This window comes from Echinops telfairi, unplaced genomic scaffold (assembly GCF_000313985.2).
Source record: "Echinops telfairi isolate 266 unplaced genomic scaffold, ASM31398v2 ScPeMD7_5592;HRSCAF=6446, whole genome shotgun sequence".
Classification (NCBI taxonomy): Eukaryota; Metazoa; Chordata; class Mammalia; order Afrosoricida; family Tenrecidae; genus Echinops; species Echinops telfairi.
In genome coordinates, this window is record NW_022109491.1 from 15,372,077 (window position 1) to 15,391,974 (window position 19,898).

At 44.5% G+C, this 19,898-nt stretch overlaps 1 protein-coding gene across 5 annotated transcripts in view; it reads left to right on the top strand.

The window, feature by feature from the left end:
* CHD6 (chromodomain helicase DNA binding protein 6) overlaps positions 1–19,898 on the top strand; it is a 160,498-nt gene that overhangs the window by 83,823 nt on the left and 56,777 nt on the right. For all 5 annotated transcript variants that reach the window (XM_045295407.1, XM_045295412.1, XM_045295409.1 and 2 more), the window contains 2 exons: positions 4,059–4,254; positions 18,544–18,708. In XM_045295407.1, coding sequence (XP_045151342.1) covers positions 4,059–4,254; positions 18,544–18,708 — 361 coding nt within the window. The remainder of the gene's footprint in view (positions 1–4,058; positions 4,255–18,543; positions 18,709–19,898) is intronic.

Sequence of the window (19,898 nt, forward strand, 5' to 3'; positions counted from 1 at the left end):
AAAAAATAAATAAATAAAATAAAATTAAATTTAAAAATTGGGATCAAAAAAAAAAAAAAAAAGAATGGCACCAATTTGGAAGAAGCTTCATTAGCAACCAACCATGTGTAGGTGACACAACCTTATTTGCTAAACGTGAAAGGGACCTAAAGCACTTAGTGATGAAGATCAAGGACTACAACCTTCAGTATGGATTATACTCCAGCATACAGAAGCAAACCTCACAGCTGGACCAATAAGCAATGATCAATGGAGAAAATAGTGAACTTGTAAAGAATTTCCTTTGACTTAGATCCACAATTAGTGCCCATGAAAGTATGAAATCAGGCAATGTATTATTACATTGGGCAAATCTGCCATGCCTATTTCTAACCAATCTAGCCCCCAACTCCAAAGAAATGTATGTACGTTTCAGTACGTAACATTTACCTATCTGTATTTATGTGTGTCCCCATATCCATTTGTTGTGGTTTCGATTAGCTTTTATACATTGAATAGGATAGGGTTGAGATCTTGCGTAACTAAAGAGCATACCATTCACTCTCTATTTACTCGGGCCTTTTCAACAAACCCTTAGTGTCATGTTGCCAAGCCTGGCAGATTTCTCACTTTGTTTCCCTTGTCCTGTCCTCCAGCTGGGTAACTGCTGGGAGATGACAACGCTTCACTTCCCCTCAAACCTTCTGAGGTCAGCATTTCTATTGTGCCAAAGCTGTGCCCCAACCCCCCACCCTGACCCCAAGCATGCAGGTTTTCCAGAGTGCCCCCTGCTTCTCTGTGATACCTGAAAGTGACCTTGGATTACCACAGCAACCCCTAGGGAGTTCATTCAAAATGTAGTTGTTGCGGTTGGTGGTTAATTGCCGCACTGAAGTTTGGTATGGAAAATTTCATGATGCTGAATTTCTTTGTTCAGATCTACTAGCCCTCAAGGTTTTCTTTGTTCTTGAGCCTCTTTGCCTCTGCAGCTGTCAGCTTGGTTCCGTTCCCATTTAATTTCATGCCAGACTCTGAGGCAGGAATGAGGGCATCGCCAAAGGAGCTGGCTCAGAAGTGAGGAGGAGTGAGTAGGGAGTGATTTCAAAGGGCTTAAATAATTGGACTTTTATTTTGGTTTAATGTTCTTTGAGAACGCTCTCAAAATTGGTGCACCAATAGGAAGGAAGGTTATTGTTCCAACTGTCCTGCATATTTCTAAAACTATGTTGGTATATCCTAACTGACACGATGCTGTTACCTGATTTCATGAGAATTGTTTCCCCTGGATGACAGCTGGGCTGCATCATACATATAGTAGCTTTTCTTTTCTTCCCCCTTGAGGCTTTGCCTAGTCTCATTCACACCTGGAGCATCCAGCTCAGAATTCCCTGATTAGGAGTGTATTGTCAAAGGGCATTGCGTCCTCCTGGACTGCAGTATCATGTGGGTAGTCGTGATGACAGCAAGCAGCAGTTATGGGTTAATTGGAACTCAGCCCTGTCTTCTGTCTCTAATTCTTGTGCTGCTTCCTCTGAACCAGCCATGAGGTCCACACTCCTGTGAGTAGCCTGTTATCAATCCTCAGTGAAATAATTTTGGGTACCTATTTATAGTTTCTGCTTCTGCCTTGTATTAGTTACAAGTTTCCTAAGTTTACTAGTGTCTCTTACTTAATTTTCTCTCTTATCTTCTTATGGAAATCCTTTTGTCCTGCTGTAGTAAAGTATACGGCACTATGTGAAGGACAGGGCCCTGTGGCACAGTGGTTACACATTGAGCTGCTAATCACCAGGAGAGTGATTCAAACCCACCAGGCACCTCTTGGGAAGAAGATGAAGCTGCCTGCTGCCATCACGATTTGAACTCTTGGAAATGGGAAAGCAGTTCTGCTGTGTCCTCGGGGTCGCTATAGGTCAGAATCAACTCCATGACAGTCAGGGGTTTTTATGTGAAGGACAGAACAGGAGACTGGTCAAGAGCGTGGGCTCCGGCACAGATTAAACTGGCTTGTTCAACTCGCTCACCAGCTTGGAGACTGAGCAAGTTATTCTCCTTTTTAAAATGTCCTCCAATGAGGATAATAATAAATAGGAACTACCTCGGAGGACTACAGAACCCTAGAGACATGTGGTTAACAGCCCTCAACTGGCCCCAGCTAGGAAGAAAAATGAGAGAGTGTGCCTCTGTAACGATTTATAGCCTTGGAAATTCTTTGGACAGTTCTTCTGTGTCCTATAGCATCACTATCAGTTGGAATTCACTGGGTGAGAATGGTTTATCTCATAGGATTTTTGTGAGACTTCAAGTTGGTAATGCTTTTAAAGCATGCATCAGTTCCTGGTACGGCATCGGTACTTCTGAAGAGCTTGTTACTAATGTTGTTGTGGTGGTTGTAATGATGATTATGACTAATTCTTTCACAGTTGTACAGGATTTAGGAATATAACCCAAGACCTTGTTTATCTTGTCTTTATGAAAATCTTATTAAAAAATAATCCTGTGACCTCCATCACCTCCCTCCCATATATTCTTTAGCTTTTTTTTGTTTAATGCAGTGAGAAAGGGGGAGGGATGGGGAATAGATATATGTAGATATATTTACCCATAATTCAAGATCTGGCTATGTGTGCTGTAACCTTGTAACAGAAGACAAATAGTTTCAGAGTCATTTTCTGCTGTGTGCTTGTCCTCTATTAATCTGACTTGGTCAGATTTCTTATGTTGGCTTGTGGTGTTTTCCCTTTCCCTCAAAGTCAGAATTCTATTGTCAGATTCATTTTTCTAGAGCCATTCACACATTATGAGGTCTCTGCTTCTACTTTTTATTTTTCTGAAGGTGTAGATTAAATCTCCCCAATTCTACGTTACTCATTTGCTTTTTGCCAAAGTTCATCTTCTTGGCTATTGCCAGCTCTAAGTGACCTGGTCCCTTTCTCGCAGTGTCTCCATCACTTTGCCTCATCCAGTTTGGTGGTGAAAACATCATAAAGAACCTTTATGTTTTCTTTTGGAATGGACTGAGAGTAATATGCTACCATAAAAAAACCTGACTCCCTGCCATCAAGACATTTTTGACTCAGTGATCCTGTAAAACAGTAGAACTGCCCCTGTGGGTTTCTGAGACTGTCCATCTGGATGGGAGTAGAAAGCCTCATTTTTCTCCCACAGATCAACTGGTGGTTTCAAACTGCTGACTTAGCAGTTAGCAGCCCATCACATAACCCACTAATGCCACCAGGGCTCCTGTAAGCTACCATAGCAGTTTCATTTTTCATTCTCTTTCCTTCTGCCTTCACTGGGACTTCTCTGACACGCTTTGCACCGTTGCTGCTTGATTTTCTGCACAGATATATGCCTTCTTAATGATACTCACCTTTAGTGCCTCCCTTCATATTCCTTCCCCTCTCCACAAACACCGGCTTCACCGTTCTTGTGATTTCTCTCTAAATATTGGTGGCAACCTGTGGTATCCCAGATGCCCATGGTTTCAGTTATATATGTGGAGGTTTCCCTGCCACTTTCCCTAAATTCTAAAGCTCTGAGGAGCTACTACGCTATAAATGCCCAGCCAGGACAGTAAAAGGATTGCCTGGCCAACAGGGAATAAAAAGTATTCTTGCCATTGCCAGAAACCTTGTCTTGGCTTGAGGCTGATGTGGACACAGAGCCTTGTTGGGAGGACCACTGACCGTGCAGGGATGAGGCTTCCGTCGAGTTTCTGGGTCTGACCATTAGCCTCCACGCAAGATCAACTGGGAAATGACTTGATGACAAGTTGTTTGGGCTGTGGGGACTACTGTTGTATATTTGCCATTGTTCTAGCCCTTCTTAGTTTGCTGTGTGTTTTGTTTTGTGCTCTTTTTGTTTGCGTGTGTGTGTACATTTCACAAAGTATTTTTATGGGTCTGCCCTGCTGCACATGTAGAGGGGGGAGGTGGTTCCTTCTAGACTGTTGTCCCTCAGCCCACATTAGAAGTAAGGGTGGAAGACCTCTGACAGGTAGTTTACTGCGTCGTTCTGCTGTTCTGCAGTGGAGTCATGATTAACGTCTGGGCTTTCATTCGTTTGGGTCCCCTCAGATACACCTATGAGCGAATTGATGGGCGAGTACGGGGAAACCTGCGCCAGGCAGCCATCGACCGGTTCTGTAAGCCAGACTCAGACCGCTTTGTCTTTCTCCTGTGCACCAGAGCGGGAGGCCTGGGGATCAATCTCACAGCTGCTGACACCTGCATCATATTTGATTCAGACTGGAACCCACAAAATGACCTGCAGGTAACCATTAGGGTAATGCTGTTTGCCTTCGCTGAGTCCAAGGACAGCACGGCAAAGCCTGGCATGCCCACTGTCCGTCGGCCGCGCTCCATGCTCTGGCCTGTGGGGGGCCTCGGTCGGGGGTGGGACAGCGTGAAGCATAGGTGCCTGTCCTCCCCACTCACCAGAGAGAGCAGCTCTTGGTGTTTCACGGCAGTGAAATAGACTTCCAAATAGAAGATAGAATTGCTACTTGTTATTACTACAAAAACATGAAAAAGAAAAAAGAGATTAGACCTGGCTAATTCTCTTAATTTCAGGTATATAGATTGACTAGGATTTCTACTCCATATATCCGGGAGCTTCAAAAAGCTAGTGGGAAAATTCCATTATTTTAAAATTCCATTTTCTTTTGAGTGTTTTGAAGTCCCATTGTACATCATGCTCAGCAAAGTGAGATGACCTCAAGGCTGGGAAGGCTCACAGTGCGGTGGGAGTGGCAGTGACCCCTCATGAGCGCCTCTGCTGTCCACTCAGGGCGACCTGTTATGTGCTCACTTGTGTCCAGCTAAGCGGAGCTGCACGAGACATTTTCTAGCTTTAACCAAAGTAGATGTTGGGTAGCTTAAAATAATGCCTACAAAGACGAGAGATACAAGAAGCCCACGACAGGACGGGGTCCCATTCCAGTGACTCTGCCATGAGGACCCTTTTTCCTTAATTCTCATTAGTGCCTGCTATGCGGGAGTGTTTTTATCTATTGAGTACATATGTAAAAGTAATGACACATAAGTAATGGATTGCAACTTCATGTTGTACATATTACCAATAATAAGATATACCCCCACCCACCCACCCAAAAAAAAAACACCATGATTTTAAGTGCAGTTCTTAATGCAGATGTGTCATAAATTGGTGGCTACCTCTAAAACCTTAAAAGTCAACAGTATAAGCAAATAAGAAAATGACAGAGCCAATACTACCTGTTTTGAAGTTTTTCATCAACCCTGCTTGAAGAATGTGTAGAACTTTAGGTTTACATCCATTATCACGAATGATGAATTTCATATTAAATGTATCTTGGAATACTTGCTAATACTAGGAATGTGAGTGTGTGATGATGGGGAGAATGGATGGGTTGCTGAAGACCTTTTTCATAATAGAGGAGATTGATCAAAACTATTTCACACAACTAAGTAGGTACCTTTGGGGAAACCACCAGGGGAAGGAAGATAACAGGGCAGAGGAAGCAAAGTTGGTGGGTCTTGGGGCTTCTTCCCTGCCAGCTTCACACAGTCATTCTGCTCTGTCTTCTACACTGACTGTGCTCCTTTCCAAACGAAACTTAGCTGAAAGAAAACTGTTCTACCTGAAAACCAGTGCTCGTTAAATGCTTGAATTGGTAACGATTGCCTAAAATTCAGGGGGAAATATGCTAATTCCTTAGAAAGCAAATTATGTGGCATAATATAGGATCACATGAGTCAGCATCAACTCAATGGCAGTGATTTTATGCTCTATGCATGCAACAATGGGCTCAAACATGGCAACAATTGGGAGGATGGCACAAGACTGGGCAGTTGTGTTCTGTTGTACATAGGGTCTTGGTGGGTCAGCAGCAACATGTTCTGTGTCTAACTTCAGAGTTAAACAGATGCATCATGTAACCTCCTTGGGATGGGATATTTGAATACAGATGAGTTGCTAGATAAATGATAACAAATTTTTACAGAAAAAACTTTCACTCAGTACTTAAATTAAAAATGAGCAAAAATTGGCATTTGATCAGCTTAGCTAGAACCAAATGAGTATAAGTGACATAAAACAGAGGTTATAAAGTTGTCACACACAAGTTGTCACCCAGAGTTGACTTGGCGCACAGCCGCGCATCCTTCGTCTGCAGGCATGCTCTCTTCATTGTGCTGCACTTCACTTAATTGTGCTTCCCAGGCATTGCATTCTTTCACAAAGTGAGCTCTGTGCCAACCCTGTGCTGAGCAAGTGTGTTAGCACCATTTTTCCCAATAGCATGTGCTGACTTCATATCTCTGTCACGCGTTGGTAATTCTCACAATATTTCACATTTTATCATAATGCTGTTGCACACACAATAGACAGTAGCATCAGCATAACTTTCATATGCACTGGGGAACAAAAAAAGTTCATATGATGAGTTTTATTGCAGCGGTCTAGAACCAGACCCACAGTATTTCCCATGATATACCTATGGTTGCTTTCCAGCCATGACAGCACTCAGGCAGTTGTAACAGTTACCCACAAAGCTTAACACATTGACAGTCTGGCTTTTTACAGAGGTTTGCTGGCCCCAGATGATTTTCTAGGTCCTCAGTAGCTTTGAAGTTCTGTGTCCATCTGTGGTACTCTGGGCTGTGAGGTATGGTCCCTGGGAGAATGGTTGTGTGAGAAACTGAAATTGGGTAGACGTTTTGAGACCATGTTAGCTGACATACAGTAATTTTCAGTAGGCAAATTGGAGGCTGGGGGCTCACATTTGAAGATGGGCCGTGGCTTCAGATTCACCTCCTTTGCCAAGTTGAAGTGTAAGCATTAACAATTGAGTAGTACACTGGCAAGCAGTGGAAAGACGGAGGGTGCTGGTGTGTAAGCCTGATGGAGAAGTCGGGGTCATCTAAGGTGATTGACTTGTATGTGAGAGAGTCGGAGGGTGTTAGTTGGCTGTCCAGAGTTCAGCGCTGGAAGAGAATGGAGATACTTTGGAGTATCTGTTTTCTAATGACCACTGCTGGGAAAATTGACAAGAGATGAATAAAGGCATGAGGGGTGGGGAAGTCCAAACTGAAATTGGATAGTGTGCCGAGTCTGTTTCTGTACTTCTTCCAACGTTCAACTTGAAGGAGACAAAGAAGCCCAGCCCTAGGGTGTTTCAGGGTGGGGAGCCTGGACCGAGAAGGCGGAAGCTTACTGCCTGAAAGAATCCGTGATCGGGCAGACCAGCATCTTGAGATGTTCAGCCGCTGGCCGTCCAGACTGCAGTTGCTTTTCTGATCTTGAGTCACTGGGTTTCCGCTTTTTGTTGTTGTTGTTGTTGTTCTTAATTAAAAATTCATAACTCAGAACTGTTGTTTATTTCTGAAATGTCAGAAAATTATAAGAGAATTGGAAAGAGTAACTTTAGGGCAGGGAACAGGATCATTGGCTATTGTGTAATGAGATTGGCCGTCTGTAAAGATGTGCTAGAGAAGGTGAGGTCAAAGGTGTTTGTCTCCCACAAAGATGGAGCCAGGTTCTGGGTTTGCTGATTATGAAGTGTGGAGTAAGAGAGCCTCTCCCGAGGCCAAAAGAGACACGGTCACATAGAGACTCCCGTTCGCAGGCACACACTCACTCACTAGCCCTCGTCTTGTCCCAGGCGCTATGCATGTGGCGTTGGAAGGGTTTGGAGACTGGAACCCTGAGACCATCATGTGGGTGATCGGGGAGCAGTCAAATCAGCTGTGAAAATCAGTGAAATGCAAACCTAACTCAACAGACTACAACGTCTAACTGGACTGTTCCTCAGCACTAATCTTGTTAGTTGTGTGATGCTCACACGCACACAGAGCTCGCAGCACACGCTACTGTTTTTTATCCATGAAGGAAGTATTTCCATCATTGTCCGTGCTAGAAGTTTATTAGAGAACCACAGTTCTCATTTTTCTCTGTCATCCTGTTCTTTAGAAGCTGGGCTTGGTCATTGTACTTTTAGCTTGTGTGGGTTGAGGATGTATGCTACCCAATACCTTGTTAATAATTCCACCGTGAACCAGGGACAGCCCTACCCTAGAGAACTTTCCAACAGCTGCAGAAGTCTGTGTGCTAGAAAATGAGTGTTTGCACTGGTGGCAGACAGCCTAGAAAGATCCCATGCAGTCCACAGGGGCACGTTTGACAGGATGCCAAGGGGAGCCCCTGTTCCCTGGCTGGTCTTAGGCAGACCTCCTCAGAGGCTTGGCAGTAAATCCAGCCTACTTGTGTTTGTGAGGGTCAGCTCAACTAAAGTCCCGAGTCCCAAAAGCAGTCCTGCAGACAAACCAAATTCTAGGGCTGAAGAACAGAGCTCCAGTCTCTGAAAAGGCAGCCGATTAGAACAGCTTTCTGGTGCTTTCTGTTGTTATAAGCAAAAGTTCAGTCGTTCATTGCACTGTCTACGATGATTGTTTTCGGTGCGTTGAGGATAAATTGGAGATTTAGGACTTGCTAGTATTTGGGGTTTTTTTTAACATCTGGGCCTTCGTGAAACAAAATACTCTGACATGTCATATGGTGTTTCATGTGGTCTTAGTCTGCTTAGTAAAAACCATCTCCTGCTTCCTACCTATCTGAACAAAATCAGAAGTGGACATAGGAGGATGTCAACCTGTCAAAATGGAGGATCAGGTCATCCGCCTCAGTCAACTGTGGCTACGACTTTCCCTGTAGCCAGAAGACTTCCTTGGTCCTTTTAGGGTAAAAGCCCACTTCCCCAGAGCTGCTGGCAGCCAGGCAGGCACCATGGTGGTTCTTGTCACATAAGCAGACACAGGTTTGTAACTTACATAGCGCAAGTTAGAAACTAATGTGCAAGTGACTAATGTGTAATGTGAGCATTGTTCGCCTTAAAAATACATGAGCCTGTTGCTGGCAAGAAGACTCTTGAGATCACAAAGTGTGTTGTCACACAAAGACACAAGACACCATTGCTAGGGCTTTTTGACCAGCTTTCCTGTGACACTTGAGGAAGAAGTTAAGAAAAGGCGTGGAGGCAGCCCAGAGGTTAGAGTACTATAAGACATGAGTATCTTCTGCTCTTCTCATCAGAGAAGGCAGTCTTGCTGCCAGTTGTGAGTGCTGATGCACGCCTTTTGATGAAGTGGCAGGTGTCCTTAAGCTTCCCCCCACCAAGGGAGGCAGGGAAGCTTTTTGCCTTTAGAGACAAGGGTTCCTTAGGACTATGACAAAGGGAGGTGGGGTGCAGAGGGAAGAAGCTGGCACCATCCTTGGACCTCCCTGTGCTCAGGCCCCTGCCAGTGGGGGAGGGATTCAGAAACCATGGGAGCACTTGCACTGGCAGGAGCAGAGCCACTGTGCAGTGCAGCTGCTGAGGGTCAGAAGTGAGTGGACAGGAAGAGAGAGGCCAGCCTGAGAGCCAGCACCACTTCCAAGCAACAGGGCTCCAGGGGCCAAACTCACCACTCTGAGCAGAAGGGGGCAGGTCCCCTCTTCAACTGCCTCTGCTGCCACCTTGGTGCCAGCAGCACCTCTTACTTGGAAGATTAAGCCCTACGGCGTGCACCTGGTTTGCCAGAAGAAAGTAAGGTTGTGAACGCTCGCTAAGTCCACTAATTGAGCACCAGCTGCTGTTGAGTGGTGGGGCATCACAGGTGGACATAGTTTCTGTTCTAGTGGAGTTTGAATTTTAGTGAGGTCAACAGGCAAATAAACAGGTAAACATGAAGAAGGTGATTGCAAACAGAAATAGGCATAGTGAAGTATGAGCGCCAGGCCTGGACAAGGGCAGCCTGGTTTTCTGGGTCTGACGAGTTTTCGTCCTCTGACAGGGTGCAGTCTGACTTTCTGTGACTTGGTTTAATGGGAAATACTTGTTTTCTTCTCCGACAGGTTTTCCCCTTAAACTAGCTCCAACTTCCACAGATTTTCTGAGTTACAAAGAAAATCAAAGCAGGCTAAGAGGACCAGAATGTGGGTGCTGAGGGTGCCTGGCTTAGAGAGAGTGGTTTAGGAAGGTTTCTGAGAGAAGATAATACCTGTGAGCAGAAACCGGAGGATGAGAAGAGCCTTGACTGGTTAGAGCGGAAGGAAGAACATTCCAGGCCAATGGAACACCAAGGATGATTGCTGAAAGGGCGTGAGCAAGGCACAGGTGCTTTCTCACTGAGTAGCATCTGTCCGCCGTGCCCGTATCTCTGAGTCCTCTCCCACCTCCCTTCCCAGTGTGCTCCTCTCTCTCTCTCTCTTGCCCTTTTATGATTCTTCTTTCTACTACATTTTTCCTGGGCTCTGAACTCAGCCAGCTCTGGACTGGAGTGTCAAACACATTTATTGAGCCCATACTGTGCAGGGACCTGGGGAGCCAACAGTGCTCCGGCTTTAGTTTGGTCTCACAGACTAAGTCCCAGTAGAACTAGAATGCAATGGGGTGTGATGTTCCCCAAAGACATTTGCATTTTAGGAGGGTATGACACCGCACCTGGAGAGGAAATCTGGGCTGACTCAACCATAGGGCTGCAAAGGAGTTACTGAAGGCGGGGCATCTTCCCAGAGCCCTCAGTGCACACTGCGTAGACACCCCCTGGCTCCTGTTCTGCATGCCAGGCAGACTTCAAGGATGCCATGGGAAACGGGAAGTGCCTGATCTTGAAATAAAATGTGCATGGAAAGTCTACACCTGCTCCTCACCTGTTGACATTTTATATTTAAGACAACTTTGGAAAAATGTCCAGATGGTACCCTCGATGGGCTGGGCTTCACACCCAATAAAGGCCAAAATTGGGACACCCTTCTTGGGCCACCCCAAACAATACCCTGGTAATGACCAAGCCACGTTAGAGAAGGCAGCCAATTGGCCATGGAATGCCATCTTCTATGGGTCCGAGACATCTGGATCTGGCCATGGAAGGTCAGGGTGATGGCAAGGTGACAAGAACTTGCTGAAGGGCAGAAGGAATCCAGGTGAGGGACTGGAGAGGTTGGTGGGGGTAGGGGAAATGAAGGGATTGTATAGGGCATGGTGGGAGATAACAGGTGTCAGGCAGCACCAGCCGCCACCACTCACTGCCCACTTGGCAGTTGGGAAGATGTGGTGGGTGGAGGAAGGAGTGTTAGGCTGTACAATGCTGATTTCACATAATGGCATGGTTTTTAGCAACTGTGAGGTGAGGAGTGGGTGTAGCAGCATGCTAAGCGTATGGTTTTGGATGGGACATGGGTAATTATTTCTAATATCTCTGGTTATGTACATTTTCCTTGGGAAACCATATTTTAGAGTATTAAAATACTTTAGAGTTAATGATCAAGAGAGGAATTGATACCATGCTAGGTTGTTTATACTAGTTAATGTCGCATGATTATTTATAGTGGAAGGTCTCACTGGGGCAGTAAAACTACACCTACTTTCTTGTTTCAGTCTCTAGGGTCTTCTCTGATCATCCCTAGCCCTTTATTCACTCATAATATGTGAATGACAAGTAAGGGCCTAAAAAGCATGCAGGAGCCTTAACCAAAAAACAAAACCCACAGCCATAGAGTCAATCCCATCTCATAGAGACCCTGTAGAGGCTTTCCAAGGCTTTACATCTTTACAGGAGCAGACAGCCTTGTCTTTCTCGAGGAGGAGCTGGTAGATTTGAACCACTGACCTTGTGATCACCACCGGGTCTCTGCTCTGTAATTTTCTCCTCAGGGAGCAGCTAATAGTGTGCCTGCCCCAGAGGTTGCTGGTACATCTTGTTGGGACTTCATCTCAGGTGCGAGTCTATTTGGGAATGTTTTTCTTGCTACCTAGTTTCTCTCTGCTTGTGTGAAATTTGGCTATAAAATCATGAGTCTCTTAAATGGACAGGACCTCATCCTGTTGTTGTTCAGGTACAGTCATTTAGGGAGAGCACTTTTAGCTCGGTATGTACACACATGAGAGGAGTCAAAAATTTTATTGTATTTTCATTGCATTTTTTTCCTTTTTTTTTCCCAGTCCAAGTCTATGCAGGTTCTGTTTCATGAGTCATATGTTAAGCTGAAGGCTTCTCCTGTCTTAGGTAGCTGCAGGCTCTGATGAACATAAGGATCAGCAGGAACACCACAGGCTGGGCAGCAGATCAGGCTTGTGAATGAAGAGGTGAATGAATCCAAAGTCCACAGATCAGATGGCAGACTGTTGGCTCAAAGATCCAGAAGCCAATGAGTTAAATGCAAGATCCAGGCACAACTCAAAGCGAGCAAGCAAATTTTTCTACTTATATAGAAAGTAGGCCACACCCCTGAGGAAACTTTCTTTCAATTGTATCAGGGCTGTGACCTGAGTAAGGTGGTTGCATTCCACTCAAATTTTCTTACAACTGATTGCTTACAGCACATTGCTTCATGGGGTTGATTACATTATGTTAGGTCACGTTGTGGGGTGTTACTAGGTCATTGCATTTTTTCACGGACTTTTTGAAACCTTGCACATGAGTCTGTGCACACATATACACACACTGGTTTCAGAGTTGCTCGTCTGTGTCCAGTGAAAAATAAATTTACTAGATTAAAATAGTGGTCTGTATTTCTTTTCGTTCTTAACCTTACAGTACATAGCCAAACAGTGTTTTCTAGAGTTACTCAGGTTATTTCATGTCCCACAGCCTTCCATGTGGTTAAATTAATGAGGGGCGGGGGGGATTTCTAAAATTCAAAGACAAAAAGAAGTAGTTGAATCCAGGTAGCACTCAGGTGATGCAGTGATTAAAGCACTGGGCTGCTAACCAGAATGCCAGCAGTTCAAACCCACCAGCTACTCTGTGTTAGAGAGATGAGGCAGAGATTTACCGCTTTGGAAACCCTGCCCAGCAGTTCAACTCTGTTTTATGCCTATGAGTAGGAATCAACTTGATGGCAGTAGGTTTGTTGCTGTTGTTTTCCTTCAAAGTTATTCATTTTGTAATCATTATGTAAATATCCTGTTCCCTATCAGTTATTACTGAGAGGACCGCAGAGTGGTGGTTTTCTACATCTTGTCACTCTATACAGTTCGAATTGGTATTCTTTAAGGAAGTGCTGCTTTGTGTTCCTCACTTGTACTTATATCAGTATGAGCTTGCTGATTTCTTTGTTACTCAGTGCGCAATCATCTGTTACTACCTTCATCTATCTTGATGTTAAATTAGTTCTGGCCTTAGCTGCTTCAAGTGCTACCTCGTTCGCTCTTTGAGTACTTGCTAGCATTGTTGGCATAGCAGTATATTTCAGGGTCATCCTATACTTGTCTACTACAGCCCTGGAATGAGCCATTTCTCTAGTAAACCTTGGATTTTATGGATTAGATGTACTCGAAACCAAGATCTTGGAGATAGGTATATTCATTCCTATTTGAATATGGTAACTTCTATACCCTGTTCGTTGACAAGTTAGACTACACACACATATATATGATGCATAACATACAAACGAAACTACATACATCTGTTTGTGCCTTTGGATTCTGCCCATTTCTGTTAAAATCCAAACTTGTTGCCACTGAATTGATAACCAGTTCATAGTGACCCTCTAGGACAAAATAGAACTGCCGTCGTGGGGTTTCAGAGGCTATAATATTTATAGAAGTAGACTGGTACATTTTTCTCCCATGGAATGACTGGTGGGTTTGAACTGCTTACCTTTCTGTTGATAGCAGCGTGCTTAATGACCACGCTACTGAGGCTCGTATACGTACACATATATGTCTTTATGGTCATAAAGGCTTAGTAGCAACAGTACATTCTGTAAAATAAGATGTTAAGCGATATAGATGTTGTGTGACCAACATATTAAATACAGTCCCTGAGAACCAAGCCCCATAGAGCCTGTTCTGTGAAAACCTTAGATAATAGATTTGATAAGCTTGAGAGCACAGCCACATGGGAGGAAGGGGTGTGCCCCTGGGAGGGGAGGCATGAATAAGTGATCTCAGTGGTACTGGCCAGAGGGATGTGCAGGTGCTTAGGGTGTGGCTGGTGGTGGCAACTCTGACTGCTGCTGCCCAGTTGGTGTGGCCATTTCCGGGTCATGTACAGATGTTGTCGCCTCCCAGGGCTGGACTGAAAGCCAGTGAGCACTCTGGGCCTAGCTAGCACGAGGGCATGAGCAGAGGAGACCCAGCAGATTTTGCCCTGTGCCAGCATTAGCCAGCTAGTCAGTTGCTGGGAGGGAGTGGTGACACACCGCTGGTTCACTTTGCTGGCTGGGGGTATTTAAAACCATTGTGGAGAAGGAGCAAACAAAAGGAATGTGCTTTCACTTGGAAAACAAAGGGAAACACCCATGGGGTCACAGGTGTGTACACAGTTTGACATTTCCTCATGGGTGTTCTGTAGTGCACGACTATATGCATGTGGATATGAGGGTGAGTCAAAAATTTCTACTACAAAATCAGAGAAACCTTGGTTCAACCGAAATGTCAAAATAGGAAGCTATTGTTTCCATCTAACCCTTTGCTGAAGAATTTTACACTCTTAACATTACACAAGGTCAAAGCAGACTCAAATCTTGTTCTTTTGAAATGTTCTTTGAACTTGAGGAATAAAAAGAAGTCGGAAGGGGCAAGATCAGGACTGTAGGGAGGATGGAATATGGTTACCCAAGGGTGTTCTCAGAACAGCCCTGGCTAACCTGGAAGAATGAGCAGGGCATTGTGGTGGTGGAAAATAGTTCCTTGGCGCAAACAACTTCCTTGGCTTTTTTTCTCACCAATTGAATTTGCCGTATCCAAACTTAGATTTATAATAAACTTCCTGATCATCCAGTGTTCTTTGAGGAAAAAATCTATCAAGATTACGGAGAAAACTTGCCTGCATCTTTCCGTTAATCAAAGAAGCATCTTTAAAGACAAGTTTGTTTAGAGGAGACCCATGTATGTATGACTGGAAACCTAGTACTAGTACTTTTTTCCTTAACTTTTATATTGTATATTAGGTTAAGGTTTACAGAGCAGAGCACCATCTTAGATTCAACACACTTCATTTCAATCTGCAAACCACTATTTACCCCACTTCCTCCCTGTGCTTTCCGTTTCCGTCCGTCCTCCTTTCCTAACCCTCTGAACCTTGTCTTTGGGGAGATGCTGCCCTTCTGATCTTCAGTGGTTGGTTATTCTACCACAGGGGTGAAGAGTTCCCGTCCAGACCTAAAAGGTGACTAAAGGCTATAGTCTTTGGCATCCTACCAGTCTCTCTCATACCAGTAAGGCTGGTCTCTATGGTTTTAAGGTTTTTCTCCCACTCTATCAAAAACCACCTAATGTGATCCTTTTAGAGCTGTTGCTATTGGTAGCTGAGCACCCCCTAGTTCTCCTGTTCTCAGAGTTGTTGAAACTGGTGTTAATACCTTTTTACTTAGTCTCACACACAAACACACCATCCCAATGCTGAGTTCATAGTGATACCTCCAAATCCATTCTACAGAATGTAGTTCTCTACCTTCCAGAATTGTATTCCTAAAAAAAAAGGGGGAAACCTTCATTAATCACTTTTGAGGGGCGTTATTTTGGAAACTAAAGAGGAAGATTCAAACGTACATCTTGGTTCTGCAATATGAACTGTATATGAGGGTAACCAGAAATTGATTAAAGGAATTATAACCCCTAGTAAAGTAATGGATGTAGGCAATGATCATCAATTCAAAAAGAGAGACAAGTAGACATCATGTATGCCTCTTGGTAGATATAGAAACACCACCTGTGATGTCCTTCTGTCAAAAATGGAACCTTCATATATCTGACCAAGGCTCAGGGTCTCATCCCAGCTTACAAGAAATAGAGGAAGCTTTTCGGTGACACAGCAGGAAGGCAGTCAGCAAATGTGGAATGTGGAAAACTGGGACAGAGACTTGGCTACTTCATCAAATAAAGTACTCAAAATAAAAAAAACCTCGAATCAGAAAAAAGAACAAACTTTATTGGTCACGTAGAGACTGGTGGAACCCCTAAGATTGTGACCTGAAGTCACCCTTCAGTTCTGGAACTGAACACCCTCCATGGCTCCAGTTTCAGTTAAATAGTAGGCAGGTCTGTATAGGGAACAACAGCACTGTTGAGGTATGCATGCCTACAAGTAACTACTGGAGATCAAAAGAGTACCAATTGCCTAATAACAGAGTTCAGAAGGGTGAGAAAAAAGAAGGAATCGATATAAGAAACACAAGGATGGTGTGGAAGAAGGGAGATTCCCTTGTGAGGACTAGAGTCAGTGAGATGAAACATAATGCTTAGGAATTGTCAAATGGAAAATGGACCTGCTCTGTGAACAATACGTGTTTTTGAAAGTTAAGAGCAAGGAGTTAATGAAAATGAGGGATGGGGACACACCATCACCACCCCTTCCTCTGGCTTCCCTATTGCCATGAGGCAGGGGTCAGGCATATCTCCTCGTTTACCAGTCTGACACCAACCGTTCCTCTATGCCACTCTGTTTTCTATGTTGGATTCAATAATTTGTTGCACTGGCCACACAGAACTCCCAGGCCACACTCAAGATTAAGGGGCTCTATTAGGGGAGCAAGCAGGGTACCACAAGTCAGGATCAGTAAGCAGTAAGGATACAGTAATAGCCAGCAACCAAATCTCTCTCTGATCCTCAGCTTTTCAGTCATGTAGTCCCTTGGCCACTGCCTCTGTGGACCAGACAGACTGCCCGTTTCTCTGCCACACAGGTCCTCGGTTCTGTCTTATGGTATCCTTGTCTCGGCTACTGGTCCCGACCTTTCTTCTTTCTTTACTCTGACTCTTAGTCTCTGTGCCACCGTCTCTGGTGCCTTTGGTCTCAACATGTACCACTTTAGACAGACCTCCAATGTGCTCTTACTTCGGTGGTCCCAGGATGGATCTGTCTGACCCAGATGGCTCTTAAACACAAAGGAAAAGTTTTAATGGAGGTGTGGGAGCTTTCTTTTAGAACTATACCACACAAAAACACAAAGGGTTTGGCTTGGTTCACATCCTCTGCTAAGATCAGGACTTTCAAAAAAACTCACTGCCATCTAATTGATTCTGACTGATAGTGACCCTCTAAGACAGGGTAGAACTGCCCCTGTTGAGTCTCCTAGACTTAAGTCTTTATGGGAGTAAAAAGACCTGTCTTCCTCCTGAGGAGCAACTGGTGGCTTTGAACTGCTGATCTTGTGGTTAGCAGCCCAAAGTGTAACCACTATGCACCAGGATTCCCCCAAGGTCAGGTCAGAATGTAATCCATCCTTAATCCTGTACATTTGTGTTAGGCCAGGTTGACTAGAGTGTTTTTATATCGAGAGGCCATTATTTATCCAGGAAACATTCCAGCCCAGTCCATATCAAGTTCCTATGTCCCATATTAGTCCCTAAGCCCGGTACTAGTCCGTAAGTCCATCTTCAGACTCACAAAGCCACCTGCAATGATGAAGAATGCTGGGACATCAGACACATCTCCAGGACTCTGGCAGCTTCCAGTGTATCTTGCCAGCAAGGTGAAGGTGGAGAGAGTCCTGGAGATGTGTTTGTGATGTTCCAGCCCTCTCCTATCATGATCCCACTTCTACCTTACAAATCCGGCTAGACCAGAGGCTATACATTGGTATGGATCAGAGGTAGAAACAAAGGGAATCCAGGACAAATTAACCCCTCAGGATCAATAATGAGAGTATCGATACCAGGAGGGGAAAAGGAAGGTGGGGTAGAAAGGGGGAACTGGTCACAAGGATCTACATATAACTCCCTCCCTGGGGGACAGACAACAGAAAAGTGGGTGAAGGGAGATGTCGAACAGTGTAAGATAGGGGTCCTCAAACTTTTTAAACAGGGCCAGTTCACTGTCCCTCAGACCCGTTGGAGGGCCAGACTGTAGTTTAAAAAAAACAACCAACAAATTCCTATGCACACTGCACATATCTTATTTTGAAGTAAAAAAACAAACGGGGCAAAAACACCCGGCGGGACAGATAAATGTCTTCGTTGGGCAGCATGTGGCCCACGGGCTGTAGTTTGAGGACGCCTGGTGTAAGACATGACAAAATAATAATTTATAAATTATCAAGGGTTTGTGAGGAAGGGGAAAGAATGAGCTGATACCAAGGGCTCAAGTAGAAAGCAAATGTTTTAAGAAGGATGACAACAAATGTGCTTGACACAATGGATGTATGTATAGATTGTGATAAGAGTTGTGCGAGCCCCCAATAAAATGATTTTTTTTTTTTTTTAAAGAAAGAAAGCATGCTGCCAGCTCTGAGATATTTCTTTGGAGTAAGGCAGCCTCACAAGGTGTGTGCACCAGACACAAGCCTGGGCGGTCAGGGAACCGCATCTTCTCGCTGCATTATCTAGCACCTTTTGCATTTCAGGGTCCACAGTTGGCACTCAGTTTGGAACTGGTGTTTTTAAAATTAAAAAATAAAGGAGTAGCCCTGAATCAGTGTATATTTTATTGTTATCCTGTCCTGAAATTAGCCCAGCCCCACCCACACCCCAGCTCCAGTCTATGAGAGCTGGCCAGCCATTGCTGAGACCACCTGGTGTTTGAGTGTTTCTCTGTTCCCAAGGCCTCCACTATTGTTGGTGTTGCTGTGACATGTGTTATAACCCTCCTCCTTTCTCAGGCTCAGGCCCGATGTCACCGGATAGGCCAGAGCAAAGCTGTAAAAGTGTACCGCTTGATTACTCGGAACTCTTACGAGCGGGAAATGTTTGACAAGGCCAGCCTGAAGTTGGGTCTGGACAAGGCTGTTCTTCAGGACATCAACAGAAAGGGCAGCACCAACGGCGTAAGTATGATGCCACCTGGTCTGGAGCCTCCAGGAGCATTTGTCACACTGCCTGCGTCTCTCTGGGCTTCTGCGCTCTTCAGCTGTTCTTGAGATTCACTTACATTAGATCGAGCCAGCTCACACATATCCCCAAAGAGAGTATTTGAGGTCAGGTCTGTGCAGTTTATCAGTGACTACTTAGAATTTATCCATAGGAGCAGTGATAGGGTAGAATTCTCCAGTATGCAAGAACCTTTTAGTAAATAAGAATGTTCACAGTACCCTTTAGAAGCCAGCAGATCTTGCCTTACAACTCTGCTAATGCACATTTGTTACCATGCCTTATCTCTTACACCACACGTTGAGCTCCTTGGGGGTACAGTGGGATCTCTTTTTATCTCTGAATGTCTTGTGGCCCCTGACAGCATTTGGCATATTGAAGGATTTCAGGGCATATTGTTCAGTGAATAAATGAATGAATGAATTTATGGCTTGAAATGTGGCAATTAATAAAATATCTCACCCCTCCCCACCCTGGGGGAAGGACAGGCCAGAAAAATTGCAACTCAGATTCTCTTGAAGTGAAGGCAAGCAAAGCCGAATAGCTCCTTAATCCCTTGGATCAGGGCATCAAAGATAGGAAAGTAAGGCCTTCTGAACGGATTGTCTTTAGTCCAGATGGTCTATGTCCTGTTAGCTTTGGGTATGTTGCTGAGTAGAATTCTTCACTTTGCCAGTTCTGGGAGTCACGGTATTCCCTCTTATGATTGCTATAAGGAGAACCAGATTCTTAATGAGAACCAGGGAAGGGTGTTTTGAACCTCATTTCCTGCTTTCAACAAGCAGTTGAGGAGATCACACTTGGCCCAGGATGTTTTGTTTTTTAAGAAATGACATCATTTCCAATACTAATGTACTTAATAATCATTATTCTTCAGTTTGGTACATCTGGAGGCTTTTAAAGATGCAGACTCAAACTAAAACATGGGAAAGTCAAATATGCCCTCTTTAATGACATGTGACATTGGATAATAAGCAACATCCCATAGAATGTTAGGGGCACTGGGTTATATGCTGGGTTTTCTTCCAGAGCACTCTCTAGAAGATTGGCTGCTTACCCTCTCATGGTTCTTGAATGTCTTCACCAGGGATGTCATCTTCTGTGTCCTTTAGTCTTTGGACATGTAGTTAATGGCAGAGCTCTGTGC